The sequence below is a fragment of the Rousettus aegyptiacus genome, unplaced genomic scaffold (assembly GCF_014176215.1).
Source record: "Rousettus aegyptiacus isolate mRouAeg1 unplaced genomic scaffold, mRouAeg1.p scaffold_m13_p_2, whole genome shotgun sequence".
Lineage (NCBI taxonomy): Eukaryota > Metazoa > Chordata > Mammalia > Chiroptera > Pteropodidae > Rousettus > Rousettus aegyptiacus.
The window spans coordinates 169,743,984-169,766,875 of NW_023416295.1; the positions used below are offsets into that span (position 1 = coordinate 169,743,984).

Here is a 22,892-nt window from a genome sequence, read left to right on the forward strand (position 1 = left end):
GGTCCCGCAGGAGGGCCCAGGCTTGAGCCCTGAATCCTGGCCACAGCCTCAGACCTGGCATCCCGCCCAGCCTCTCTTTAGCGTTAGCGAGGAGCACGCGCTGTGGCAGCCACAATCTCTGCTTCCGGGGGAGGCCCGGGTGGGGCCAGGGCCTTGTGGTTGATGGGTCCTGGGCCTTGTGCAGAGGCCCACAGAGGAAGTCACGCCCTGGCCCCCGCCAGGGCGCTGCCTCAGGAACCCCGGCTCTAAATCCCTGAAGGACCATGCAACCCCTCAGCGTTCTTCTCTGAGTACCCCTTGCGCTTAGCCTGCTGGCTCCAGGCCCTTCCCGCCAACTCCTCGACCTAGCTCATCCTCAAACTATTTTCCATTGGCTTCCCCCAATCCCTGCCACAGCATAATTTTTTTGTAGGGGGTGGGGAGGGATGAAGGAGAATAGAAGGTGGAGCCTGGACCTTGGGGTGTGGCGAAGAAGGAATGGGGTCAACTGATTGGTCACCTCTGCTCCAGAACTAGCTTCAAAATTCCACTAACCCCGCCTCCGGTGGCCCCTATCCCTGTACTGACTTACAATTGGCTGAGCTCCTAGGGGGCGGTACTCACCGGGGTCTGGTCCACTTAAAAGGTGGGAGAGGCCCGGGGTCGCATCTCTTGGGTGGAGTCTTCAGCTCGCTGGTGCTACCGTCCCGGGACCATCCTCCTGTCTTCAGTCATGGCTTGTGTGAGTGTGGGGACCGCGCCCTAAAGCCCAGGATGGCGTGGGGGCTGACAGCTGGGGACAGTAAGGATCCGGGTTCTAGTTTCCACGGTGTGGCCTTGAGCAAGTGCCTTCTTTTTTCTGGGTCTCAGAGACCGCGTCTCTAAGATGTGAGTGAGCAACTAAGTCTCCCAAGGCCTTCTCTGGCCTAAGAATTTTCTAGATTCCGCCAGGGTCTAACAGCACAGTTATTTCTGCCGAGGTCTGACATTCTCCCTGCAGCTCTGATAAGTAGGAGTGAGAAGGGTGTGGCCAACTGGGGGGTGGGGGGGGGCTGTCCCTTCCCCCTTCTCCACCCTAAAGAGCCTCCTGTCCCCTCCCCCCTGCAGCTGTCCCCAGTCACCGGGGCCAGGGCAGTCACCCTCTGCTCTAGAGAGTTCTGAAAAGTCGCCAGCATCTGAGACAGGCTGCACTGGAGGGGGCCTGCCTGGGTTAGTGGCTGGAGGGTGGTTCTGTCCAGGCCCGTCAGGTGGGGGTTGGGGGAATTCGCCACCACCCACTCAGCCAAGCTTGGGAGAGAGAAGGAGCGAGGCTCTTCATCAGGCCTCCAGGGAAAGAGTTCAAGTTTCTGGCAGAAGGAACCACTCACAACCAGTTAGACTGTCTGCTCAATCTTGTTAACCCCCAGCCAGCCTGGCTGCAGACGCCGTTCTGTGGAGGGGCCAGGCCGCGGCTCCTTGGGGTCTCCTCTCCAACCCTGTGCCTCTCTGCAGAGGTGCTTGAAGGCGGATAATTGTGTGTGTGTGTGTGTGTGTGTGTGTGTGTGTGTGTGTGTGTGTAGGTGTGTGGGTGTGTGTGGGTGTGTGTGGGGGTGGATCTCCCAGCCCCACACCCCTTCCTCTATAGCCGAGGGGCAGACCTCCCCACCTTCCTTTGCCAGAAACTCCCACTCACTATTACACGAGGTTCCATCTGTTACATGAAGCAATGGGGCATTGCACCCCACCTCCCAGGCCATTCTGAATCCAAAATGTCCAAGCTGAACGCAAAAAGTTCTAGATCTTGGTTTCTAGAACATCAGTCGTGTTAGGGACAGGAAACTGACCCGGTTGGGAGTGGGGACCTGACCAGGACCACACAGAGAAAGAAAGGATAGAACTTGCCCTAGGGTTCCCCAGGCTTCCAGATGGCCTGCACGGAGGATCCAGGGTGGGGACGACCCACTCCCATCCACCTGGACACTGCGCTGGCTAACCCGGCTGGGCGGGGTCTTGTCTGCGCAGGGTCTGGTCGCCAGCAACCTGAATCTCAAACCTGGGCAGTGCCTCAGAGTGCGGGGCGAAGTGGCCCCCGACGCAAAAAGGTGAGGGTGCGAGGGCGGGCGGAGGGAGGCTGGGGGGTCTAGCTGGGCGGTGGGTGGGGCGTGGCCGGTCCACCCTCCTCCCGACTCCCTGGCGCAGCGGCGGGGGGGGGGGGGGGGGGGCGGGGATTAGCCCAGGCGGCCGCAGAGACTGCGTTTTCTGGATGAGTCACTTCCTCCGCGGGATCTGGATGCCCGCACCACGGTCGCCCCCTCCCCGCCCTGCTGGAGCCTCTTAAACTAAAACAGCTGCGGCCTCCTCCTCTCCGTCGGCTTGCCCCCGCCTTCCGACTCTGGGCGGGACCTGAGGCCGCGGGGGGTGGGGGTGGGGCGGGGAGAGAAAGAGGGGGACGTCATCCCCATCGCTCTCGTTCTGATGTCCCTCTTTCCTGCATCCTTCAGTCACTCAGCCTTTCATTACCTCAGTCTTTTTACTTCACTCGTTCATTCAGCTAGCTGGTTTAGTTTCTCAGCAGCCATGTGACCTTGGACTAGTCAACCAACTGCCTTGAGCCCCGGTTTGTCCATTAGTAGATCAAAACAAGGGGGAGGGTGGTCGTGTGGAGGAAGTGAGGTGCTAGACCTCTCAGAGCCCAGGAGATGAGCTGACGTCAAGGAGGCGCGCACCACCCCCCCCCCCCCCCGCACTATTCATTTCATTCTTACCAAACCCTCAGGGGCAAGCATTGCTACCACCTCCACTCATCAAATGTGTCGTTATGATTTGCTCATTGGCCTCGCAGTTTTTGGATACTTACTGTGTGTCATGCGTCATGCTGGGCACCAGGGGTACAGAGATACATGAGGCAGACAGGACACTCGCCCTCCCAGAAGTCACCATCTAGAGGGAGTCTCCGACCTTGACCAAAGGGGCTGAGACACCGATGTTTGGAAGAGTCTTGGCTATCAGCACAGCAAAATCTATACAGATCCTTCTTGTGCAGTCCCCATTGTGCAGATGAGGAAACTGAGACCAAGAGAAGGGCAGGGACTTGCTCAAAGTCACACAGCAGGGAGGTGGCAGAGCCTGAGCTGGAATTCAGGTTTCTTGCCTCCTGGCTCGATGAGTTCTCTCAGTTGGATGCATTAATGGTGTACCGACTGGCACAGACTGGTTAGTCCCAGGGGGCTGCCGCTGGCCCCGGAGGCTTCAGTCCCACCTGTTACCACCTAGCTTCGTGCTGAACCTGGGCAAAGACAGCAACAACGTGTGCCTGCACTTCAACCCTCGCTTCAATATACACGGAGACATCAACACCATCGTGTGTAACAGCAAGGATGGCGGGGCCTGGGGGACCGAGCAGCGGGAGTCTGCCTTCCCCTTCCAGCCTGGAAGTGTCGCGGAGGTGGGCTGGGGACCACGGGACTGGGTGTGCTTGGTGGCTAGAGGTCTAGGTCCTCCCCTCCTCATCCCCTCCCCCACTCACCTGCTGTGTCATCCCCCTCCCCCAGCCTCAGAGGCCTCACCCCTGAAGTGGGGCTGTTGTCAGGGTTCCTGGAGGAAAGGGCTCTGGGAGGGACCATGGCCTGCAGGCCATGGCTGGCTGCACTGAGGCTCCCACCGGGGGATCCACACTGCTCACTGCCCTTCTCCACCCCCCAGGTGTGCATCTCCTTCGACCAGGCAGACCTGACCATCAAGCTGCCAGATGATTACACATTCAAGTTCCCCAACCGCCTCAACCTGGAGGCCATCAACTATCTGGCAGCAGAAGGTGATTTTAAGATCAAATGTGTGGCCTTTGAATGAAGCCAGCCAACCCACGGCCCCCAATAAAGACAGCTGCCTCTGTTCTCTCTGAACCAGCCTTGCGTGTGTCTGTGTGTGTAAGAGGGTGGGTTCCACCAACTCCCCCAGGCCCTGCCCCTTCCTTCACTTCCATTCACTTCCTTGCTGCACACCTGCTAAGCGCCAGTGACATCTTCCCTTGAGTCCCCTGGGCCAAGCAGAGCTCAGTACACAGTAGGGGGCTTGGCGACTACTAAATAAGACCCAGTCACTGCCCTCAAACAGCTCCCGACCCAGTGGGCCCCAGCACACAAGATGTGCTCAAAAGAGGTCAAATAAATGAATCCAGGGTCAAAGAGGTAAGGACAGACTGATTCATGCCATGGTATCTGTGTACAGAAGAGTAACTGGGGCCCCTCTCGTTTGTTTTCATGATCTAAAAAGAGAGCAGGTTCAGACGGTGGCTACCAGCTGTGTGGCCCTGCGTGCGTTAACTGACCTCTCTGAGCCTTGGCTATTTATATGAAGGGACTAGTAGCACAGAGCCTATCATGAGAGTTAAGTGAGATGTGTGAAGGAGGCCAAGTTCAGTGTGTGGCACATGGTAAAGGCTCAGTTTGAAAGGAAGGAAACAGGCTCTGAGTGACAACATAACTCCCTTGTCTGTGTCAGGCCCAGCTGAGGCTTGAGCTTAGAGCTGGGAAAATCTCACTCTCCAAGACCGCCAGCAACAGCTGTGGGACCCTAGGTGGGCCTCTTCCATCTTCAGCCTTCATTTCCTCATCTATAAATGGGGGTCATTATTCACATTGGGCCCTTTTGGGTGGATGGGCCCCCTAGGTGGCACATTTCTAAAAGAGGGCCAAGGAGGTCGAAGTGCACATCCTATGAGCCACACCCAATCTCCAGGCTCTCCTGGGGCACCCAAGTGGCCACCCAGGGAGAAACAACTTTGTAAATTTGGCTGTGGAAACTCGCCCTCTGCTGGACATTGGGGAAAGTGTCCCTTCAACTGCCTTTCTCTGGTCCTCAGTTCACCCATGTCATTGATTCTCCCTAAACTGACTTAACACCCACAATAGACCACTGGGTGTGGAGGAAGGAAACGACTCAGAATCAGACCTATGATCAAACCCCAGTTCCATCACTGTGCCCTTGGATCAGTTACTCGACCTCTCTGAACTTCAGTTTACTCATCTATCAAATTGTATTAATACTAGTATCTACCCTGTGGGGTTGTAAGGATTAGCTGAGATAATGTAGAAGAATGCATGGTGCCTGGTACACAGTTAGGGCTCTGTAAATTTTGGTTTCCTTCACCTCTTTTAAGACTCACTGTGTCTCAAGAGCCTATAAAATTGGATCAGAGAAACTAAGTAGAGCCCTGCCCTTACCCCACCTGGGCTCGACCCGCAGCACTTGCTCTTCTTGCCTGCATGACTTATGGCAAGTGACTGCACCTCTCCGAGTCTCGATAAAATGGGGCTCATCTCAAAAGACATAATTATAATAAAGGGCTAAATAAATAGCAAAATTCCTTTTGCTCATCATCTTTATCATTTCTATTAAGAAAATATGCCATCTCTTACTGTGCCTGGCAATAAACAAATATTTCAAAAGTAATGCCCAAGAGGATGGTGGGTATTTTAGACCGTGAGTGGCAGTAAAAGGCTCTCGAGCTTTTTCTGGGCGGGATTGCCAGTCCCTTGCCTCCTTCCCTGGGGCATGAATCTGAAACTCCCTAGGAAGAGTTTGAAGCAAAAGCACCGCCTGAGGTGGCGGACTTTACTCTGCACCGTGAGCTTTTGCAGATGAGCCCTATCTGAGCCCCACGTGGGCCAGCAGCTCGGGCTGGGTGGGTGGCAAAGGCCAACTACACAGAGCTCCCACACAAGGACCTGTTATATACTCACTCGGTCCATCTCTGCACCAGACTGCAAGCTCCGGAGGGCAGAACCTCCCTGCTTCCAGGGCAGCGGTCAGGGGATGGTTCTGTACACCACTTCCTAACTGGGTGACTTTGGTCAAGTCACTTTTTCTCTCTGAGCCTCCTTTTCCTCACCTGTGTAATAGGAATGAAAGCAGCTCCAACCTCACAGGGACATTGCAAAGACTAACAGATAATCCAAGTGAGGCCTTGAGAACATTCCTCACCAAAGTGGGAGACTGAATGAATAAACCTTGGAGAGGAAAGGGGTCCAGAAAGCTTTATGATTTATCAAGTCCGGCAGCAGACCCCCATTATTTTCCACCTATAACCAGGCTGGGTGGAGCCTGGGAAACAGCAGGCTGCAGCCCTGAGACCCAGTGCCTGGGACTCACAGGAGGCAGCTCAGCTCAGCAGAAGGCTGTTCTCTGGACATCTTTGGTGGGCATGACTGCAGCCAGGGCAATGCTTCTTCCCAGAGGGAGGGTACCAAGAGGGGCTTCAGGGTGTGGCCACTAGGGGGCAGAGGGTCAAAGGGGCAGTTATTACCCCAAAACCCCACCATTTAGGCCACCCCCCGTTTTGCCCTGGTTTGAGGATAACTTTCACTTAGCACCAACATGGAATTCCCCAGGCAGAAGACCCTCATGAAGTGGGTTCAGCATTTACAGAGAGATGCGCCTCCTGTGTGCCTGGCTTCTTCCAAGATTCACAGTCAGGGTCTGCATCTTCTCCTCCAAAGGATCCATGCTAGCTACTGGGAGAGTGATCCCTCCAGAGAGTGGCCCAGGATGCTGGGCCATGAGGCCAGTGATCCAGGTTCAAGTTCCAACTTTGCCAGAGTAGCACTGTAACCCTGGACAAGTCACTTCCCTTCTCTGAGATAATATATTAGTTCTCTTTCCTTCTCTGTGTGCCTGGCGCTCTGCCGGCACTCAATACACATGTGCTTGCTTGCTTACTGGAATCCAGTCACTTGTCACAGGAGAGGGTTGGGTCCTAAGAGTCTGTTATTCCTCTGTTATCCTCATCCTTAGCCAGTTCTGGGGTCACCTCCTCTGGGAAGCCCTCTACACTGGAGGAGCCAACCCCGAGCTCTTGCAGCCTCTTGTGCTTCTCCTTGCAAAGATATCCTATAGACTATAATGATCATTGACCCTGTGGGGCCCCCCAGCACAGATGAGTTGAAAACAAGGTGCTAACCAGAGACAAAAAGGGCCTTTCATAGTGAGAGGCAACAAGTCTTTTTTTTTTTTTGAGATCAATAATAATAGCTATTTGGGTATCATTAATTCAGGCAGAAGTCCAGATAAGGTACCCATCAGGAGACAAAGGCGAGGGGTATTTATGAGAATGGGAAAGGGGACAATTACATCAATAGGAGGAAGGTATTTCTATTGGTGCAGATAATAAACATAACAGTGATGTTAATTCTAAACAATGTTTTTAATTTTCAGTCCAGTAGTCATCAGCCCAGTAGTCATAACTGATTTCTTGTTATCTTTGCAAATAGTTCTTTGGGAAACAAGGTTGCTTAGGCCCAGTCTAAAGGTTATTTTGCCCTGTTTTAACATTATAAAGATTTGAGGCGTAGGATGTGCAAGGCAGTTCCTCTGGGATGGCAGCGCCAGCTCCATTTAAAAATTTTTATTATTGGCTCTGTTTATGCTATTGTTTACAGGGGGATTCATGCATACAATCCAAATTACTAAAATTCCCCTCCAGGTGTTCTTTGGTCCGTGGACAAGAAACAGCAGTATCACCTGAGACCCTGTTAGAAATGCAAATTCTGGGGCTCACTCCAGACCTGCTGAACAAGAAACTCTAGTGAGGGCCAAGCGATCTGTGTTTCACAAGCCCTCTAGGGGATTCTGGTGCACATCAAAGTTTGAAAAACAGTGCCTTACAATAATCCTACAAAATCATTATAAGTATCCCCATTTTACAAACAGGATAATTCAGGCACAGCAAAGGCAACTGGTCCAACAGCTCTAATTGGGGTACCAGGATTCTAACCCAGGTAGTTTGTCTCCAGAAACGTGTTCCTGGAGACCACCACCAAGTTGACATTAGAATCAAAGGCAGGATCGGCAATCTTTGCCTATTCAATAATAACTCTGTATTGAGCGCCTATTGTGTGTCAGGTACGTTGCTCGGCACTGGGACCTCAGAACCACGCTCCCATCGTTGCTAGTAGAGGAGAAACAGTCGGTTGGGAGTCGCGGGGCAGGGACCTGCCTGTAACACCCACAAGGGAGGGGCGGGGAGACGGGCTGGTGCGGACCCTTTAAAAGACTGGGCTTGATGAGCGGAACTGCGGAGTACCGTTGTGAGGAGCGCCGGAAGGCCAAAAACGCGACACCCGGAAGTGCCTTAGGCGAGCAGGAGCCGCGCCACCCAGGCCTCAAAATTATGGGCCGCAACAAGAAGAAGAAGAGAGATAACGACAGCCGGCGACCGCGGCTCATCCTCAGTTTTGACGAGGAGAAACGGCGGTGAGTGGCAAGGCTGGACCAGATCCCTTTCGGACCGCCAGGCAAAGCCGAGGCCAGTCGGGGCCGCGCACGCCCACGCAGAGGGCCCTTCCGGCCCCGCCCTCTTGGCGTGGCCGAAGCTCCCCTTGGACATTCCCCCTCTTCCTGAATGGCAGCTCCCACACTCTGCCCCTGGCCTGTGGAATGGAATCGCCTGCCCCGCCTTCCCTTCGCTTTTCTGGGCGCCGGAACTCGCTTACTGTTGTGTGCATGTCTAGAGGGTTGGCGCCTTGAGTCTCTGAGCTATGATTCGACTTCCCTAGCCCAGTACAGTGGCCCCGTACGCAGTAATTCTCATCTGTTGTTGATGAATGATGAGTTTATGAAATAAGTGGCTTAAGTTCATTTATTCACTCACCAGACTTTTACTCCTTCGTTCTGTGTGTCAGACATCGGAACCCCTTAGCTAGACCCCTAAGCCTCAGCATCCAGTCTACCAAATCCCTCACTCAGGGTTCAGTGGATCAGCGAAAACCCTAGTGTTGGACCTCAGAACAGATGGGAATGGTGCCGCCGGCTCTACAGAGCTGAGAAGGGGCTGAGATCAGATGGAGGGAAATGCTGGGGCATCCACAGGCCTTCCAGATGGGTCCAGGGGGATAGGTGTCCTGGGAAATGGAGTATTGGTCCAGTGGAAAGTGGCGGTCTGGATGAAGGTGGCCTTGAAAGTCCTGTTAGAAGTGACTTCATTGACAAATGGAATTTAGCCGTATAGAAGGGGCCTCCACCTGTTGTAGGTTCAAAAGTCCATAACCTATGCCCATCACTTAGTTCTATTGCTTGAAGCTGAGAGTTCTGGAGGGTACCAGGTGGAAAGTGGCAGCATCTCCCTCTTTTTCATAGCCTTGCACTCTCTGTGACCTTAGGCAGGTAACCTAGCCTCTCTCTGCCTCAGCGACTTCATTTGTAAAACAGAGATTGGTACCTACTATACAGGTTGTTGTGAGGATTACATGAATTAACACTTGAAAGTTTTTGGAATGGTGCCTTGCATATAATGAGTGTAGTGTTAGCTGTTTTTATTGTAGCAAGACTTTCTTTATGTATGTCCTGACTTTCCCTTGCATCTTTCCTGTAGGGAGTACCTGACAGGCTTCCATAAGCGGAAGGTGGAGCGGAAGAAGGCAGCCATTGAGGAGATCAAACAACGGCTCAAGGAGGAGCAGAAAAAGCTCCGGGAGGAGGTGCAGAAGAGGAGGGCAGGAGACTCTGATTCCCTGGGGACTTGCAGCCTTGGGTGGCCTGAGTAGAGGCCTCTGCGGAGATGAGGGGAGGTGTGAGCAGGCCTGGGGAGCAGTTTGAGACACAGGTGGAGACACCACGTCTGGGGAAGGTTTACAATGGAAACTCCTGGCCTTTTCCTTACTCACTCTGGAGGTGAGCAATGCCCCTGCCTGAGGTGGGGCCGAGAGGCCATGTTTACTCTGATCCCCAACCTTTTGGTTTCAGCGCCACCAAGAATATTTGAAGATGCTGGCAGAGAGAGAGGAGGCTCTGGGTAAGTCTTATTCTTAACCTGACCTGGAGACTAGCCAGCGGGCCTGGGTTTATTTATTCCTTGGTGAGTGTGTGTGTGTGGGGGGTTGTGAGGTGTTGCACAGAAGCTGAGTTCCTTTGTTCTAGGGGTCTTGGTGGTGACCTGGGGGTCAGGGGTGGTTCTTGAGATCAGAGTGGATCTTGATAGGGAGGAGACCCAACCTCTTGGTAAAGCAATCCCAAGCAGACAACCCAGTTTCCGAGGCCTGAAGAGACTGGGAGTGGAGGGGAAGGAGCAGCAGCAGCTCCTGGTGTTACACTGGGCTCGTCCTAGAAGGGGACCAGGTGGTCTGAGGTCTCCCTGGAACACGAAGGGAAGAGTCGGATCATTTACAACATTGTTTGGCTGGCCAGGTTCTGGAGCCGGGGACTTCCCAGAAACTCTCCCATAAAGTAGAGGGGGCCGTTGCAGTCCAGGGTTGGGAGGGGCTAGAACCTGGTTTCTTGTGCCTGGGGCCGACACCCAGTTCTGTGCCCACCCTCCACAGAGGAGGCAGACGAACTAGACCGGCTGGTGACGGCAAAGACAGAGTCAGTGCAGTATGACCACCCCAACCACACAGTCACCGTGACCACCATCAGCGACCTGGACCTGTCAGGGGCCCGGCTGCTCGGACTGTTGCCGCCTGAGGTGGGTGTCATTCCCAACCCTGGGAAAGAAGGGACACAGGGACAAACCAGCTGGTCAGGGGTGTAAAGTGCTGGTCCTTGTCACAGAGATTCCAGTGCAAGGGGCTTTTTCCCCTCTGGACGAAATCCTTTAGCTCCGAGGTTTCGGAGGCCAGCTCTCCCGCTGGGCAATGTGGGAGCTTGGGCAAGTATCTTTGTCTTGCCTCTTCCCTTCACCAGTTCGCAGATGATAGCACCTGCCTTGTGGGATTGCTGTGAGGTTAAAAGTGGTAAACCCACAAAAAGCACTTAAGATAACTGTTTATTGTGATCACTCCCATTGCATGATAAGCAGCAATAACAAAAGGCACTTTGCTTTCCATTGACAATGAACTTTCAACCTATAGGTTGTGACTTATTAGCAGGTTGCAGCCAGCATTTTAAAAAGTGGAAAGCATTGCATAGTAAGTTTCTTTCAGTTAAAGTCGTATCTGCCTGGGTCGTGTAGGTATCTGTATACATGTATGTACACAGTTACAGGGTAAACCACATATCCTATCATGAGTTACAGTATTCTTACGTCCTGGAGTCACCACTTTATCGCATCTCATATTCACTTTCTGTTTTGTACTCATACTTCTGAAAGGTCTGATGCAAAGACATGTCTTGTCCCGATTTTAGAGTTATTTCATCTGTGGGCGTTGAGTGTCCATTGGAAGCTGAGGCAGTGGAGGACTCTGAAACATGCTCTGCCCTGCATAATTCCTGCTTCAGGGCATACACTGCCTTCTCCAAGCACCGACCCAGGCCTGGGAGGTGACGGGTCACTCTCCCACTCAACAGAGCTATGATTGCCCAGGTCTCCTGATCCACTGCCCTCTGTGACAATCTTTGTTTTGTGCTTCTTTAGCAAGAGGCTGGGCACGGGTCTGAGGAGGAGGTGTCATCCATGGAGAAGCCAACCAAAGCCTTACCCAGGAAGTCCAGAGATCCTCTGCTGTCCCAGCGGTGAGCCCTGGCCTGTCTTCCACATGGCTGGCATTAGTGACCTAGCCTGTGGAGTCAACTTCTGCTGGGTTGTGGGGGGGTTGCGTGAAGCCCCAAATAACCCTCTGCTCAGCCTGTCATCAGCCCCTTGCTGTCCTCCACCTCCATCCCCCAGTAACAGCTAACCCTGGGTGCCCTTCGTGCCTGGGGTAAGGGCCTTTCTATCTCTGAGCTGAGGATATGGCAGACCCTCTGGGGTCAGAACAGGCTGCCTTTGGAATGGACTTGGTACTCCCAGTATTCGGGCTTGTCCTGACTTCCCCTTCATGAGCTGGGCTGTCAGTCACCCCTAAACCAACCTTTCGCTTATGCCCTGTTCCCCAGGGTAAACTGAGGCCCTAGCCTTACCTGACTTTCTCCCTCCCACAGGATCTCCTCTCTCACAGCTTCACTTCATGCACACAGTCGCAAAAAGGTCAAGAGGAAACATCCCCGCCGGGCCCAGGACTCCACCAAGAAGCCCCCGAGTGCCACTCGTACCAGTAAGACACAGCGTCGCCGGCTGACCGGCAAAGCCCAGCACAGCAGAGAGTGAGCCTGAGAAGCAGGCCAGGCCCCAGCCTAGGCTGAAGAAACCTGTCCTGTCTCTGCTTGGCTGTCCCTGCAACCCAACCTGCATCGCGATGGTGACTCCAGAGCCAGAGTTGGGAGACCAGCACCTCTCCGGCCTGGGGCTTGAACCCCTGAAGGAGCAAGCAGCTAAGAAGTACCCTCCCTCAGGAAGAGCCTTCGAGGCCAGATTTGGAGTGTCTTCCCAAACGTATATCCCACTGGGCCTTATCAGATTTGTAAAACTAAGTGCACTGTGGTTTGTTCGTCCTTGGCCCTGGTGCCACGTGCCAAGGGCAGACTTCCGGGGTGGTGGGAATGGGTGGGGAATGGGTCCATCCTCACCCTGCAGCAGTTTTCCCTCTGAGCATGAAAAGGCGGCATCCTGTCTGGGCCCCATAAGCCGGGGCGCAGACCAGTACAAGCGCTGGTAGATTCGAGTCCGCCTGCTGTTCTGGACAGTGAGCAGGTAGATGAGCAGTGCCAGACTCTGCTCTTTATTGCTGACTTGGAGCCCATCCCTTCTCCTTAACCCTCTTCGTCGCCTCAGCTGAAATCACAGTGGTAGAAGCAGATGGGTCCTGGAGGCTTCCCCACCCCCAACTAGGGGAGCATCCCAGGCTCCCAGCAGCCCCCAGAAGCAGGGAGAGGTTGATCCTTTTTAAAGATGTGTCTGTCCTAAAAGTGTGGCCTGTCCTAGCGGACCCCTCAGGAGGCCAGCTGGTGTTTGGGTGGCTTCAGAGCTGATAAAAACCAGCCCTGTGCCTTCCTTATCCCAGCTTATGGGTGACCCACGTCACTTACACACCCCACTGTTCTCCTGACCAAGCAGGGCCGTTGGCAGAATCCAGGTCCTCCTGTGGCAAGTAGGATGTGGTACCAGCGAGGCCAGCCAGAGCAGTGTCGGACACCCTCCCCGCCATCTCGCTACTTACTGGTTCCTGTGATTCTGGGCCGGGACACAAGGGTATTGTGTTGTACCCTGGTTAGGGGACCGGATTGGGCCCTAACGCTATGGCCGAAAGGGGAGTAGATGGGCTGTCATCCCTGGCTCGTGGACTGAGAGAGATGATCAAGGTGACAGGACAGCACTGTGATGGGAGCACAGCTTCAGGGTCTGTGGCCTTGGGATGTGCGAGACATTGGAGGGGAAGGAGCTGAAGTCTGCAGGGTGGGCCTTCCCTGCATGCGCCCCATAGAGGGCCTGCCAGGAGCAGCCCTGCAACGCCGTCTGTTAGGCTCCAGCAGGGGGTGGACAGGTGCTCTCCCATGTCACCCTGAAAAACCACCATCTGGTGATGTCTGATGTGGCTGATGTGGGCTGTATCAGAAGGCCACAGCTGGGCACAGGCATGTGGAGCTCAGGGCTTGTGAGCAGGAGGCCCTGTCACCTGGCTTCTCCGCTCCTACCTGCTCTCTCTGCTGCCTTCCAGTTGTCATCCCCTGTGCGTAGGGTGGGGCAACTTGCCCTGCTTGGTTGCCTCCACTGCAGGGCAGAGGGTGGGTCCTGTTACGGGGCTCCCCAGGTGCTTCTGATATGCAAACCAGGAGAGCCGCATGTGAGCCTCGCCCTCACAGGCCCCTGCACTGGGAGAGCTGAGCCCCAGGGGATCACCGCACAGCAAGGTTTGGGTTTGGATCCTGGCTCTGCCACTAGGCCGCAGTGTGAGCTTCTCACCATGCTAACCTCCCTGGGTCTGTACCCCATGTGACAGACGACATAAGACAGCTGCCTCTTAGGGCTGCTCTGAGGCAGAAGCATGTGGACCTGGCCCTCCCCGGTGTGTCTTCAGTGTGTGTGCGGCTGCCGCTGGCTGCAGATCCATCTGACCCGGTCTCCTCCCATCCCCAGTGACATGGGTCATTCACTACTTACATCTACAATTCGTAATGTACTAGTATTAAATTCTCAGCTGCTCTTTCCTACGTGTGCCACCAGTTCCTCCAGCAAACGAGAAATTGTGTCACAGTGGTTTCGCCAGTCCTAGAATCAGGAGAGGTGGAATCAGAACCCTCCGGAGATCTTGTCTTCTCCTAGATCTTGCCCTCTCTACATGCTTCACACCTGGAGTCTTTACTCCTACCGCTCCCCACTTTGTGCACCCTGTGGGTTGAGACCTCCAAGAGCTTTATCAAGGCACGAGCTTCTAAAGGGGTCAGTAAAAGCAAGTCTGGCCACTTTGGGTCACCATTTTGCAGGGTAACCATTGGCTGGAGCCAGCCCTGATGACCCTGCCCCTGCTCAATAGGACCACAGCCCTCTGCATCTATATCTTACCTGCCCAGAGCACATGATTCTCCAACAGGCCTGTGGACAGGGCTGAGATGACCATTTGCACTTGACTGAGAGGAAACAGGCGTAGTGGGGTAGAACCGTCAGTAACACCTCTGCTTCCCCAAATCTCTGAAGAGGGGTGTCCCAGCTACCGAGAATGGCATGAGCAAAGGCGGAGATGAGCAGGCACAGACTTTAGGGGCTCCCTTGCTCATTCTTTCCACTCCGGCGTCACTACTTCTGTACCCTCAGTCGGAAACACTCTTCCCGTGGGGCCTGCAGGCTCACTGCCTCATCTCCAGGTCTTTGCTAAAATGTTGCCATCTCATGGTAGCCTTCTCTGATACCCCACTGAAAAGGTAATACCCTGCCGGCACCAGCCACCTTCAGCCCCCACCCTCGCTTCATTTTTCTCCTTTAACACCCATCATCCGCTGCTAACATACCTCGTATATTGCTTATTTATCTTGTTTGCAGTCTGTCTCCACTAGAATGTAAGCGCCGTAAAAGCAGGAGATTCAATCTTTTGTTCACTGATGTATCCTCAGCACACGCAACTGACAAAGTAGGGGTTCCATACAGATTTAATGACTTGTTGGGAGGACCAGTCTGATCGGCTCTAGGTTTTACTGATTGGTGGGGGCTAGAGGGCTGAGGCCATACCTTGAGCTTCAAACTCAGGCCCAGTGTCCACCCTAGGTTCAGAGAAGTCAAGTAACTTTCTCAAGATCACACAGCCAGAAAGTGCTAGAGCTAGATGCTGAACGTGAATCTCACTAGTCCTCGTTTTGCTTACAGTAATTGGGACAAAGCAGAAAGCTCATTCGTGTTGTGAAGCTGTGTTTTTGCCTGTTCCATCCTGGGCCAGGATGACCTGTTCAAGGGCTTCTCTCCCACTAGTCAGTGGGCTCCTCGTCTCAGAAGGAACCACATTTCATTCATGTTACCACCTCCCCAGCGGCCTATTCAGACACGGCACATACCAGGTACATGTGAATGAGTGAATTAGTGAGGATGCTCTGCGGACGCCGGTGGAGTCAGAAACGCCATGGTTTTAGTCTTGGCCTCTGCCACTTACTGTGTGAAACTGGCAAGTTAATTTCTCTGATCCTCAGTTGCTGTGAAATGAGGATCTTGGCATTTACTCCTTTGGGTTACTATGTCTTCATAAATGTAAAGATTTTGGAACAGGAGCTAGCACGTAGTGCAGAATACATGTTAGCTTGTAAAAGGGGGCAGACTTAAAAAAGGGAGAGCTCTGAGTTCTGTGAGTGTCGCGTCAGTGGAAGTGTGCAAACAGCTGGTGGAAACCCTTGGGCGTTTCATTTCATCCTCACAGGTACTATTACCACCTCCATTTTACTGATTAGAGCGCTGAGGTACAGAGAGGCTAAGTCTCTAGCCCAAGCCAGCTTAGGGAACTGTAGCGGAAATGAACAGAGCAAGGAAAGCGATCAGGAGGAGCCGGCTAGGAGCTCTCTCAAGGGCCCCCTGGGTCCTGGACCAGGCTGCTCAGGCTAAACGTGCAGCTGGTCCCGCGCTCAGAGGCATCTGGGCACCACCCGCCTCCGCCCTGCCTCTAGTCTTCGGGTTGTCCAATCCCACAGTCTTCATGTAAATAAAGCACCTAGAGAGAGCCTATGAGAGCATCAGGGGCGTGGTCTTTGTCCACCTCCAGGGCAACGTTCTGATTCATTGTTAAAATAAAGAGGCTTTGACCTCAGCATCCCCCGCCCCAGCACCCCCTGTTTATGGAAACCTGAGCTGAGGTTAGTAAAGCACAGCGGAAAGGATGGGAGGAGGGAGAAGGTGGAAAGGAGGAGAGGGGGAAAAGGTAGAGGGGCGAGGCATACGCGGAGGGACTGGCTGGCTGGCTGGCTGGAGAGAGGTCCCGGGGTCCATTCTTCGGGTGGGGCATTCGTGTCCATTGAAGATTTTTCATTGTTATATCCACACCTCAAGTGCATTTCAGAAAAAGATTCTGCCAATTGGTTGGGGGCGCGGGGGTGGGGGGAGGAAGTGGAGCAGTGAGGGGCACAGTGGGGTAGAGACACCCTGCACAGCAGTCTCCATCTGAAGAGATGCTCCTTTTTGTGGCGGGACCATGAAAGAACTACCCAGGCTGGGGAGGACGAATGTGCATCCCCCTCTACCACTGGGAACGGGGAACAACGCAGGGAGATGGTGGCCCAGAGAAGATCGGAGACCCTGGGGCCACCAAGGGGCCAGTGGATGCCCCTTCACCCCCTGCCACACAGTGCCCTGCCACCTTTCCAGGTCTGATGGTGACGGAACCTGGAACCTTTGCCCTGGCTGCTCCAGGGGAGGATGTGAAATTCCCCAGCTCTCAGGTGAGATTGGCAACAAAGTCCTCATCCCCTGGGACACTGTGGAAGAAACTCTCCAGGTGAGGACAGGTATGGGCTGTGACCTGGGAGCGTCATGTGTGTTTGGCAGTGTGGATTCCTTTCACCCTCGTCTCCTCCTGGGGCTCTGTGTGGGTTAGGAGGGCATCTTCAAGTCCATCTTCTTTCGGGGCTTCCGCCCTCCACACACATACATGGCATCGGAGCCCTCAGTGGCCCTGTGCTCAAGTCAGAACACCAGGGTTTCTCTTTGGCCAAGCTCTGCCACAAACTTGCTGTGCGACCTGAGGTTGTTCACTTTTGTCCATGACTTTGTCCTCAATTCTGAAAATACCTGGCTGGCCTTTTGCCTCACTCCCAGGATTTTCCAAGAGACCTATGTGAGTTGGCGGTGTGATCCAGTGCCCCTCGCTTCCGCCTCCAAGGGGGGTGTGGGGCACGCAGACCTGGGTTTGAATCCAGTCCAGCCGCTGGGACCTTGAGCAGGTTATGGAACCTCTGTGAGCCTTCATCGCCTCATCTGAAATGGGCATTAATGTTATCTACAATGCGGGAAAACTGTAATGTAAGGGCACTGCAACTTTGGAGTGCACCGAAGACTTGTTTAAGACACACACCCCCAAGCCTCATCTCTGGAGAGATCCTGACTGGGCAGATCTGGGGAGGGAACTGACAATATACGCATTTTATGAGCAGCTTGGCCTAGTCTAATGCAGGGTCCTCAGAACACACTCGGAGCAACACTTCAGTAACGACTAGAAATCACATATCAAATGCTTGGCAGAGTGTCTAGTGCTTAGCAGGTGCTTTATGGGTATTTGTTGAATGACTAAATGAACAAATGAATGAATGGATGGATAATCTTATTTCCTTGGTCCTTGTCTGTCCAGGGGCAAACTGTGGCTGTGGGGGGCTTCCAGCCAGTCACCTGGTCCTTGCCTCACCCCCATTCTTCCCTTGCCTCACCCCCATTCTTCCCATCAGATCACAGGAGCCGCCCTGGCCTGACTCAGCCGATATGGAGGGGGCGGCTGGGAATGCCCCCTGTGAACACTTTGAGGCCAATGTTTGTCAAAACTGCTTCCACCCTGAGGCGGCCCACAGAGCAAGGCACCAGGTGGGTCAGCTTTCCAGAGTGGTCAAGGGTGGTTTGGGGTGGGGAGTCTGAGATGGGCTGGGGCCTGGCTGGGCCATTCACTCACATTTGAGCCCAGACATGCCTTCCTCCTGGGCGGAGCCTCTGTTTTCCCAGCTATACAATGAGGTAGTGGGACTATGTCAATGTTTCCCAAATGCCAGTCATTCTCCTGCTTTTATGATTTTCGTGCCATAGCCTCATGTAATCTGTTAACTCACTTTACTGTTCTTTAAATCAAGACCCTTTTTTCACTTATACTAAAACAGAACTTTGCATCACTACCACAAATAGAAAACCAGGATCATATCTTTTATGTAGAAGGTTAAAAAGAAAAGACAAAATAAAAACAGAAATGCCAGTAAATTCTAACTAGAGAGTATTATTGGCTGAAGCCTCTGAGCCTGAGTCCTGCAGTCTCTCTGTTAACAAGGGAGATTGACAGGTGTTAGAGAGGCATTAATGATACCCCAGAGCAAACTGCAGAACTCCTCCTTGAAGGTATTGAAGGAGTGAAAGGAGAGGTGTTTTCTCACTGTGGGATTGATGTGGTTTTAGGCCAAATCCCAATACACATAAAAACCGAGAATGGCAGGCATACACTGGTGAGAAGCATGGGACCTGTGAATCTCCACGGCCTTTCCAGCCCTGACTCATTATGGCTCTGTCATTCCCAGAGGGTCATGAGGCTCCTCTTGAGCCTGGCAGCCAGCACCCTGCAGGGGGTTAGACTCCCAAGAGGTGGCCGTTGTAAAGGAGTCACCATTAGCCTTTGGAGCCAGGCAGGCCAGAGCTCTAGGGCTAGGTTTGCCAATTCCCTGCTGAGTGACCTTGAGTCACTTACCCTCTCTGGCTTCACTGTCCTAAAGAGTAAAGTGGGGCAACAAAGCTTCTCACTCAGGGCGTCTGGCACCACTTAGCCCACGTCACATGTAGCTCACTCAATACACATTAGTTTCCTCTCTTCCTCCTTCCTGACCAGAAAAGTGAACCTGGCAGATTCCTTTCTACCTGTCCTGATACCTGCAATAACAGTTCACTTACCATTACCCCCAAATTCAGAGAACTGGTGCCTGAAAACCCTGTGAAGTCCATCTCCCATACAAAGGACTTTCTCGCAAGTGATGAACAGGAAGAGAAGTCTGCATTCAGACAGGTCTGAGTCCTGGTCTCAGTCCCACCACTTCCTGGCTGAGACCTCAGGCTAGCGCACGTGTTCACGCATATTGAATAGGTGCTTAAAACATGCCAGGCATTATGCTATGTGTCGAGGAAGCGGTGATAAGTACAGACAGTCCCTGGTTCATGGGGCTTGTAGTCTAGCAAGAGAAATGAAGACTAAGACATCAATCATGCAAATAATTCTGGTTGTGATAAATGCTGTAAGGAATGGCCAGTGGCATGAGGGTAAATGATAGATTTCTCCAAGGAAATGACATTTCAGCTGCTTGGTATAAGCTTGGTAATTAATTGGCCAGTGAAGTTGGGGGAGGAGGAAAGGAAGGGAGCAGAAGGTACAAAGACCCCGAGGCAGAAAGGAGGAGGCACGTTGGAGGAGGGAGCTGGTCTCACCAGGCCTTGTGAGGCCTTGTGGACATGCCAACTTTAGACTTTTTCCCGAGAAGTACAGGGAGGTTTTAAACGAGGAAGTGATGTGATCAGATTTGCATTTTTCAAAGTCACTCTGACTGCAGGGCAGAGAATGGAGTGGAGGGAGTGAGAGTGAATCAGGGTGACCAGTGAGGAAAATGCGCAATGACTCATGCCAAAGAGGACGGAGACTTTGGGATGGAGAGAAATGGGCGCATTTCGGAGCTAACGGAACAGAAGAATCTAAAGGGTTTGCTACCTGAGGAACGTGAGGAACATGGCTGACTTCTAAGTTGTTTCCTGAGGCAGGTACTTGGGATAGGAGATCCGTCTGGAGTTATTTGGGGTGGTGAGTGAGAGGTGCCTGTGGGCCACTCTGGAGATGAGTGTTACTGAATTATGCAGCCCAGGAGCCAGACGTCTGCAGGACATAGAGGCTTTTCAGTCATCAGGATCTGGCGCTGATGACAGTCTTGCTCATGGATGAACAGTTTCAAACATGTGGAGTCACAAAACCAGTGTGTTAAAGAAGCCCTCCCTATCCTCTACCCACAGGGCTCTGAGGTTCCCAGCCGAATCCCGAATCCCTAATTACACCTGATAAAGGTATCTCCAGGGAGCAGAACCGGTTCTGAGATCTCTACCTACCCTCGAACATGCAGGAGTGGCTCAGGCCCCAGGGCAGCTCCCTCCCTGCAGGAGTGGCTCAGGCCCCAGGGCAGCTCCCTCCCTGAAGCCCGTTCCAGCTCCCCTGGGAGGCTGGCTCTGGATACCTGCTCTCTGCTCTACTCTCAGCGTGGGGGCAGGGCTATCTCTGGAAATCACTCCGCCTTTACCAGGTCATGGCCAGGCTCTGGATGGAGGGAGGGGCCCCAGGTGAAGGTCCTGGTGTATGTCAGGCACCACACATCCCTTTGTAATGTATTTATTCTTAAGTGTATTTAACATTCTATCTATGTAAGAGGAATAAAATTCTACTTAATGCTTTTACATTATCTATTATATTTAGGGTGTATAGACCAGACACTGTTCTAAGCCCTTTACAAATAGTAACTCATTTAATTCTAGAACACCCCTAGGTGATGAGTCACCTTATCATCCCAGTTCTGTAGATGAGAAAACCAGGTTCAGAAAGGGGAAGCCACCAGGCTGAGGTCACCCAGCCGGGAAGTGGAGGGGCCAGGATTGGGCCTGATGTCTGTCTGAGGCCAGAGCCCGTGCTGACCCGGCAGACAGGAAATCAGAGCCAAGGACTGGCTGCTGGTCCTGCTCGTGCCGGCGGTGGGTAGTGATGGGGGCTGGGGTGAGAGCAGGGAGGAGGTGCCATGATAGTCTGGGGTTCCTGCTGGGTCCAGCTGGGCTGGGACCCCTTGGCAAGGCTCCGCTAACTGCTCCCTCCTTGTTTATGCGGTGAGGTCCCCAGAGTGGCTAAGGCGCCAGGCGGGGCTGTGGACCTGACACCTCCCGCTGCTGAGCTCTGATCAGAATCTGGCTCCAGGGCAGGGGGCGAAACTGAACCCGGATGGGCTCTTCTGGCTTGGATGGCAGGGCAGACACCCTGGCCCCAGTCCTTGGCCCTGCCCAAGTCCCGCTAGTGGCCATCTTCTTGGAACCCAGAGAGTCTGTGCCCACCCTGGGGCTGTGGCCAGGCTGTGGCCTTGGCCCTGAGCCCTGGGCTCCAGGGTCCCTAGGGAGCCCATACCCAGGCCCCCACCCAGCCAGCTCTCAGGTGAGCTGTGGGGATCAGGTTCCTGTGGTTTCATGTCCTGCATTGTTCTTGGCTGGGCCCTGGCTTATGAAACAGTAATGAGGGGCCCCTGCTCCCGCAGCCGGCCCCTCTAAGGTTTCCCGCTGCCTCGGCCGCCGCCACGGCCCAGAGTCGGGGCCTGGGAGGGTGGCAACGTGGGGGCCTGAGCCGGAGCCCCCCGGGGACGAGGGTGCTGACAGCCGCCAGCCGCCACCGCTGGAGCCCGCCGCCCAGGTAACCCGAGAGGAGGCGGGGTACAGGGTGCTGTGGCCGCCGGCTCCCACCACCAGGGGAGGGCTCTGCCACCCCAGGAGGTGGGGAGGAATGGGGGGGCCTTCCCGGAGGTGAGCAGTTGTTCCCCCTGGGTGAGCCCAGCACCAGCCTTCGCAGGTGTGGCCTTGCTGAAGGCGAAGGGAGAGAGAAGCTCCGGACCTCTGCCCCCCCCCTGGGTCCTTGACCCGCCAGCCCTGGAGGCCCCTGCTTTTCCTTCGGCGATGCAAATCTCTCCTTTCCTCCAAGGCCTCCCATCCCCTCCCTCAGACTACCTCTTTCTCCCCCACTCTCAGGCCAGCTTAAACCTTCCTTCTGCCCTCCTTCCTCGTCTTCATCTTCTAGCTACAGAAAACCATTTTGGGTCCTTCAGTGCACTTTACATCCTCAAGCACAAACACTTACTTATGTGCCAACACACACATATAAACAAACTTACACGGACTGATGCAAACGTAGGCACTAGTGTACCGCCGGACTTGGATACACGTGCAATCACGTGTGCACACTCGTACACACACAGACCTTTATACGCACACATACCTGTACACGTGTGCAGGCACTCACCCTGTACCTACGCCAGCCCCCAGCTTGGGTCCCCAGGGGCGCTCTCAGCCTGATGGACAGCTCTCCTTGAGAAGTCTGAGATCTCAGGAGGAGATGCCTGGAGACTCTGGTAGGGGGGAGGGGCTGTGCAGGGGAGGGGAGCCCCCACGTGGGCCATGTGGTGCCTCCTCTCTCCAACTCTGTCCCAGGAGCCCAGGAGCCTTCCAGGTGCTGAGGCACCCTACTGCGACTTGCCCTGCCGCCGGCCTGCCTCTGAGGACCCGCTCAGTGCCTCTGCCTCCAGTTGCCAGTCTGTGGTGGGCCTGGGCCTTGGGCCAGGGCCTGAGAGGTGGGTAGAGCCCCAGGACGTGGGGAGGGGCTTCCTGGGGTTGCCCTCACCCATCCCACCCCACCCCGCTTCATGATAGCAGCGTCTGTTATGGCCACTGGCATGGGTCACATGGTCAGTCCGTACGGCGGGCACAGTCAGGGAGCGGGCATGTTCCTTGGGGCCTAGGTCAGCTTCGCTCCAGGGTATGGAGCAGCCATGCACCCACCCTGCCTTGGGCATAGTCCACAGCCCGCTCACCTTTCCTGGTTCCCTTTGCACAGCTTTAAAAAATTAAACAGGTTTATCATCCACTCACCTGACTGTGGTTCTGGGGTTCCCACCGCCCAGTCCTGAGCTGAGCTGAAGTCCCCCTCTGGGGCTAAGGTACTGTGGAAGGACATGTCTGAGGGTCTAGAAAGCTGGTGTCCGGTTTCAGCTCCAACCCTGTTGGGCTATGGGACCATGGGCAAGTATTTCCCTCTTTTTGTACCTCAGTTTCCCTGTTTAAAATATAAGAATTAAGTTAAATCAGCATTGCTTCAGGAACATGTGTTCCTCACTGGTAGACATCATCATCATCATCATCATCATCATCATCATCATCATTATTATTATTATTTTGAAAAACCAAAAGCACTGCCATC

At 54.0% G+C, this 22,892-nt stretch overlaps 3 protein-coding genes across 3 annotated transcripts in view; all 3 read left to right on the forward strand.

Moving 5' to 3' along the window:
• The first annotated feature begins 572 nt into the window (after positions 1-572).
• LGALS1 (galectin 1) lies at positions 573-3,860 on the forward strand. The gene is made up of 4 exons (XM_016161785.2): positions 573-721; positions 1,981-2,060; positions 3,232-3,403; positions 3,661-3,860. The coding sequence occupies exons 1-4, from the start codon at positions 713-715 to the stop codon at positions 3,805-3,807; spliced, it is 408 nt and encodes a 135-aa protein (XP_016017271.2). The 5' UTR covers positions 573-712; the 3' UTR covers positions 3,808-3,860.
• Positions 3,861-8,054: 4,194 nt separating this feature from the next.
• On the forward strand, positions 8,055-12,237 carry NOL12 (nucleolar protein 12). The gene is made up of 6 exons (XM_016161715.2): positions 8,055-8,208; positions 9,326-9,431; positions 9,697-9,745; positions 10,272-10,414; positions 11,303-11,400; positions 11,809-12,237. The coding sequence occupies exons 1-6, from the start codon at positions 8,126-8,128 to the stop codon at positions 11,972-11,974; spliced, it is 645 nt and encodes a 214-aa protein (XP_016017201.1). The 5' UTR covers positions 8,055-8,125; the 3' UTR covers positions 11,975-12,237.
• A 124-nt stretch (positions 12,238-12,361) lies between these two features.
• LOC107519246 (TRIO and F-actin binding protein) overlaps positions 12,362-22,892 on the forward strand; it is a 57,310-nt gene continuing 46,779 nt past the window's right edge. The window contains exons 1-4 of the mRNA XM_036237471.1: positions 12,362-15,249; positions 16,541-16,670; positions 17,614-17,746; positions 22,127-22,266. Of these exons, the coding sequence (XP_036093364.1) occupies positions 15,204-15,249; positions 16,541-16,670; positions 17,614-17,746; positions 22,127-22,266 (449 nt within the window). The 5' untranslated portion in view covers positions 12,362-15,203. The remainder of the gene's footprint in view (positions 15,250-16,540; positions 16,671-17,613; positions 17,747-22,126; positions 22,267-22,892) is intronic.

Excerpts from the sequence above, each read along its gene's own strand:
- LGALS1 (XM_016161785.2), top strand. Across the intron at positions 2,061-3,231 it reads GTGGCCCCCGACGCAAAAAG|CTTCGTGCTGAACCTGGGCA; the intron begins GTGAGGGTGCGA and ends GTTACCACCTAG. Across the intron at positions 3,404-3,660 it reads AGCCTGGAAGTGTCGCGGAG|GTGTGCATCTCCTTCGACCA; the intron begins GTGGGCTGGGGA and ends TCCACCCCCCAG.
- NOL12 (XM_016161715.2), top strand. The coding sequence starts at position 8,126 with ATGGGCCGCAACAAGAAGAAGAAGAGAGATAACGACAGCCGGCGACCG. Across the intron at positions 8,209-9,325 it reads TTTGACGAGGAGAAACGGCG|GGAGTACCTGACAGGCTTCC; the intron begins GTGAGTGGCAAG and ends TCTTTCCTGTAG. Across the intron at positions 11,401-11,808 it reads GATCCTCTGCTGTCCCAGCG|GATCTCCTCTCTCACAGCTT; the intron begins GTGAGCCCTGGC and ends TCCCTCCCACAG.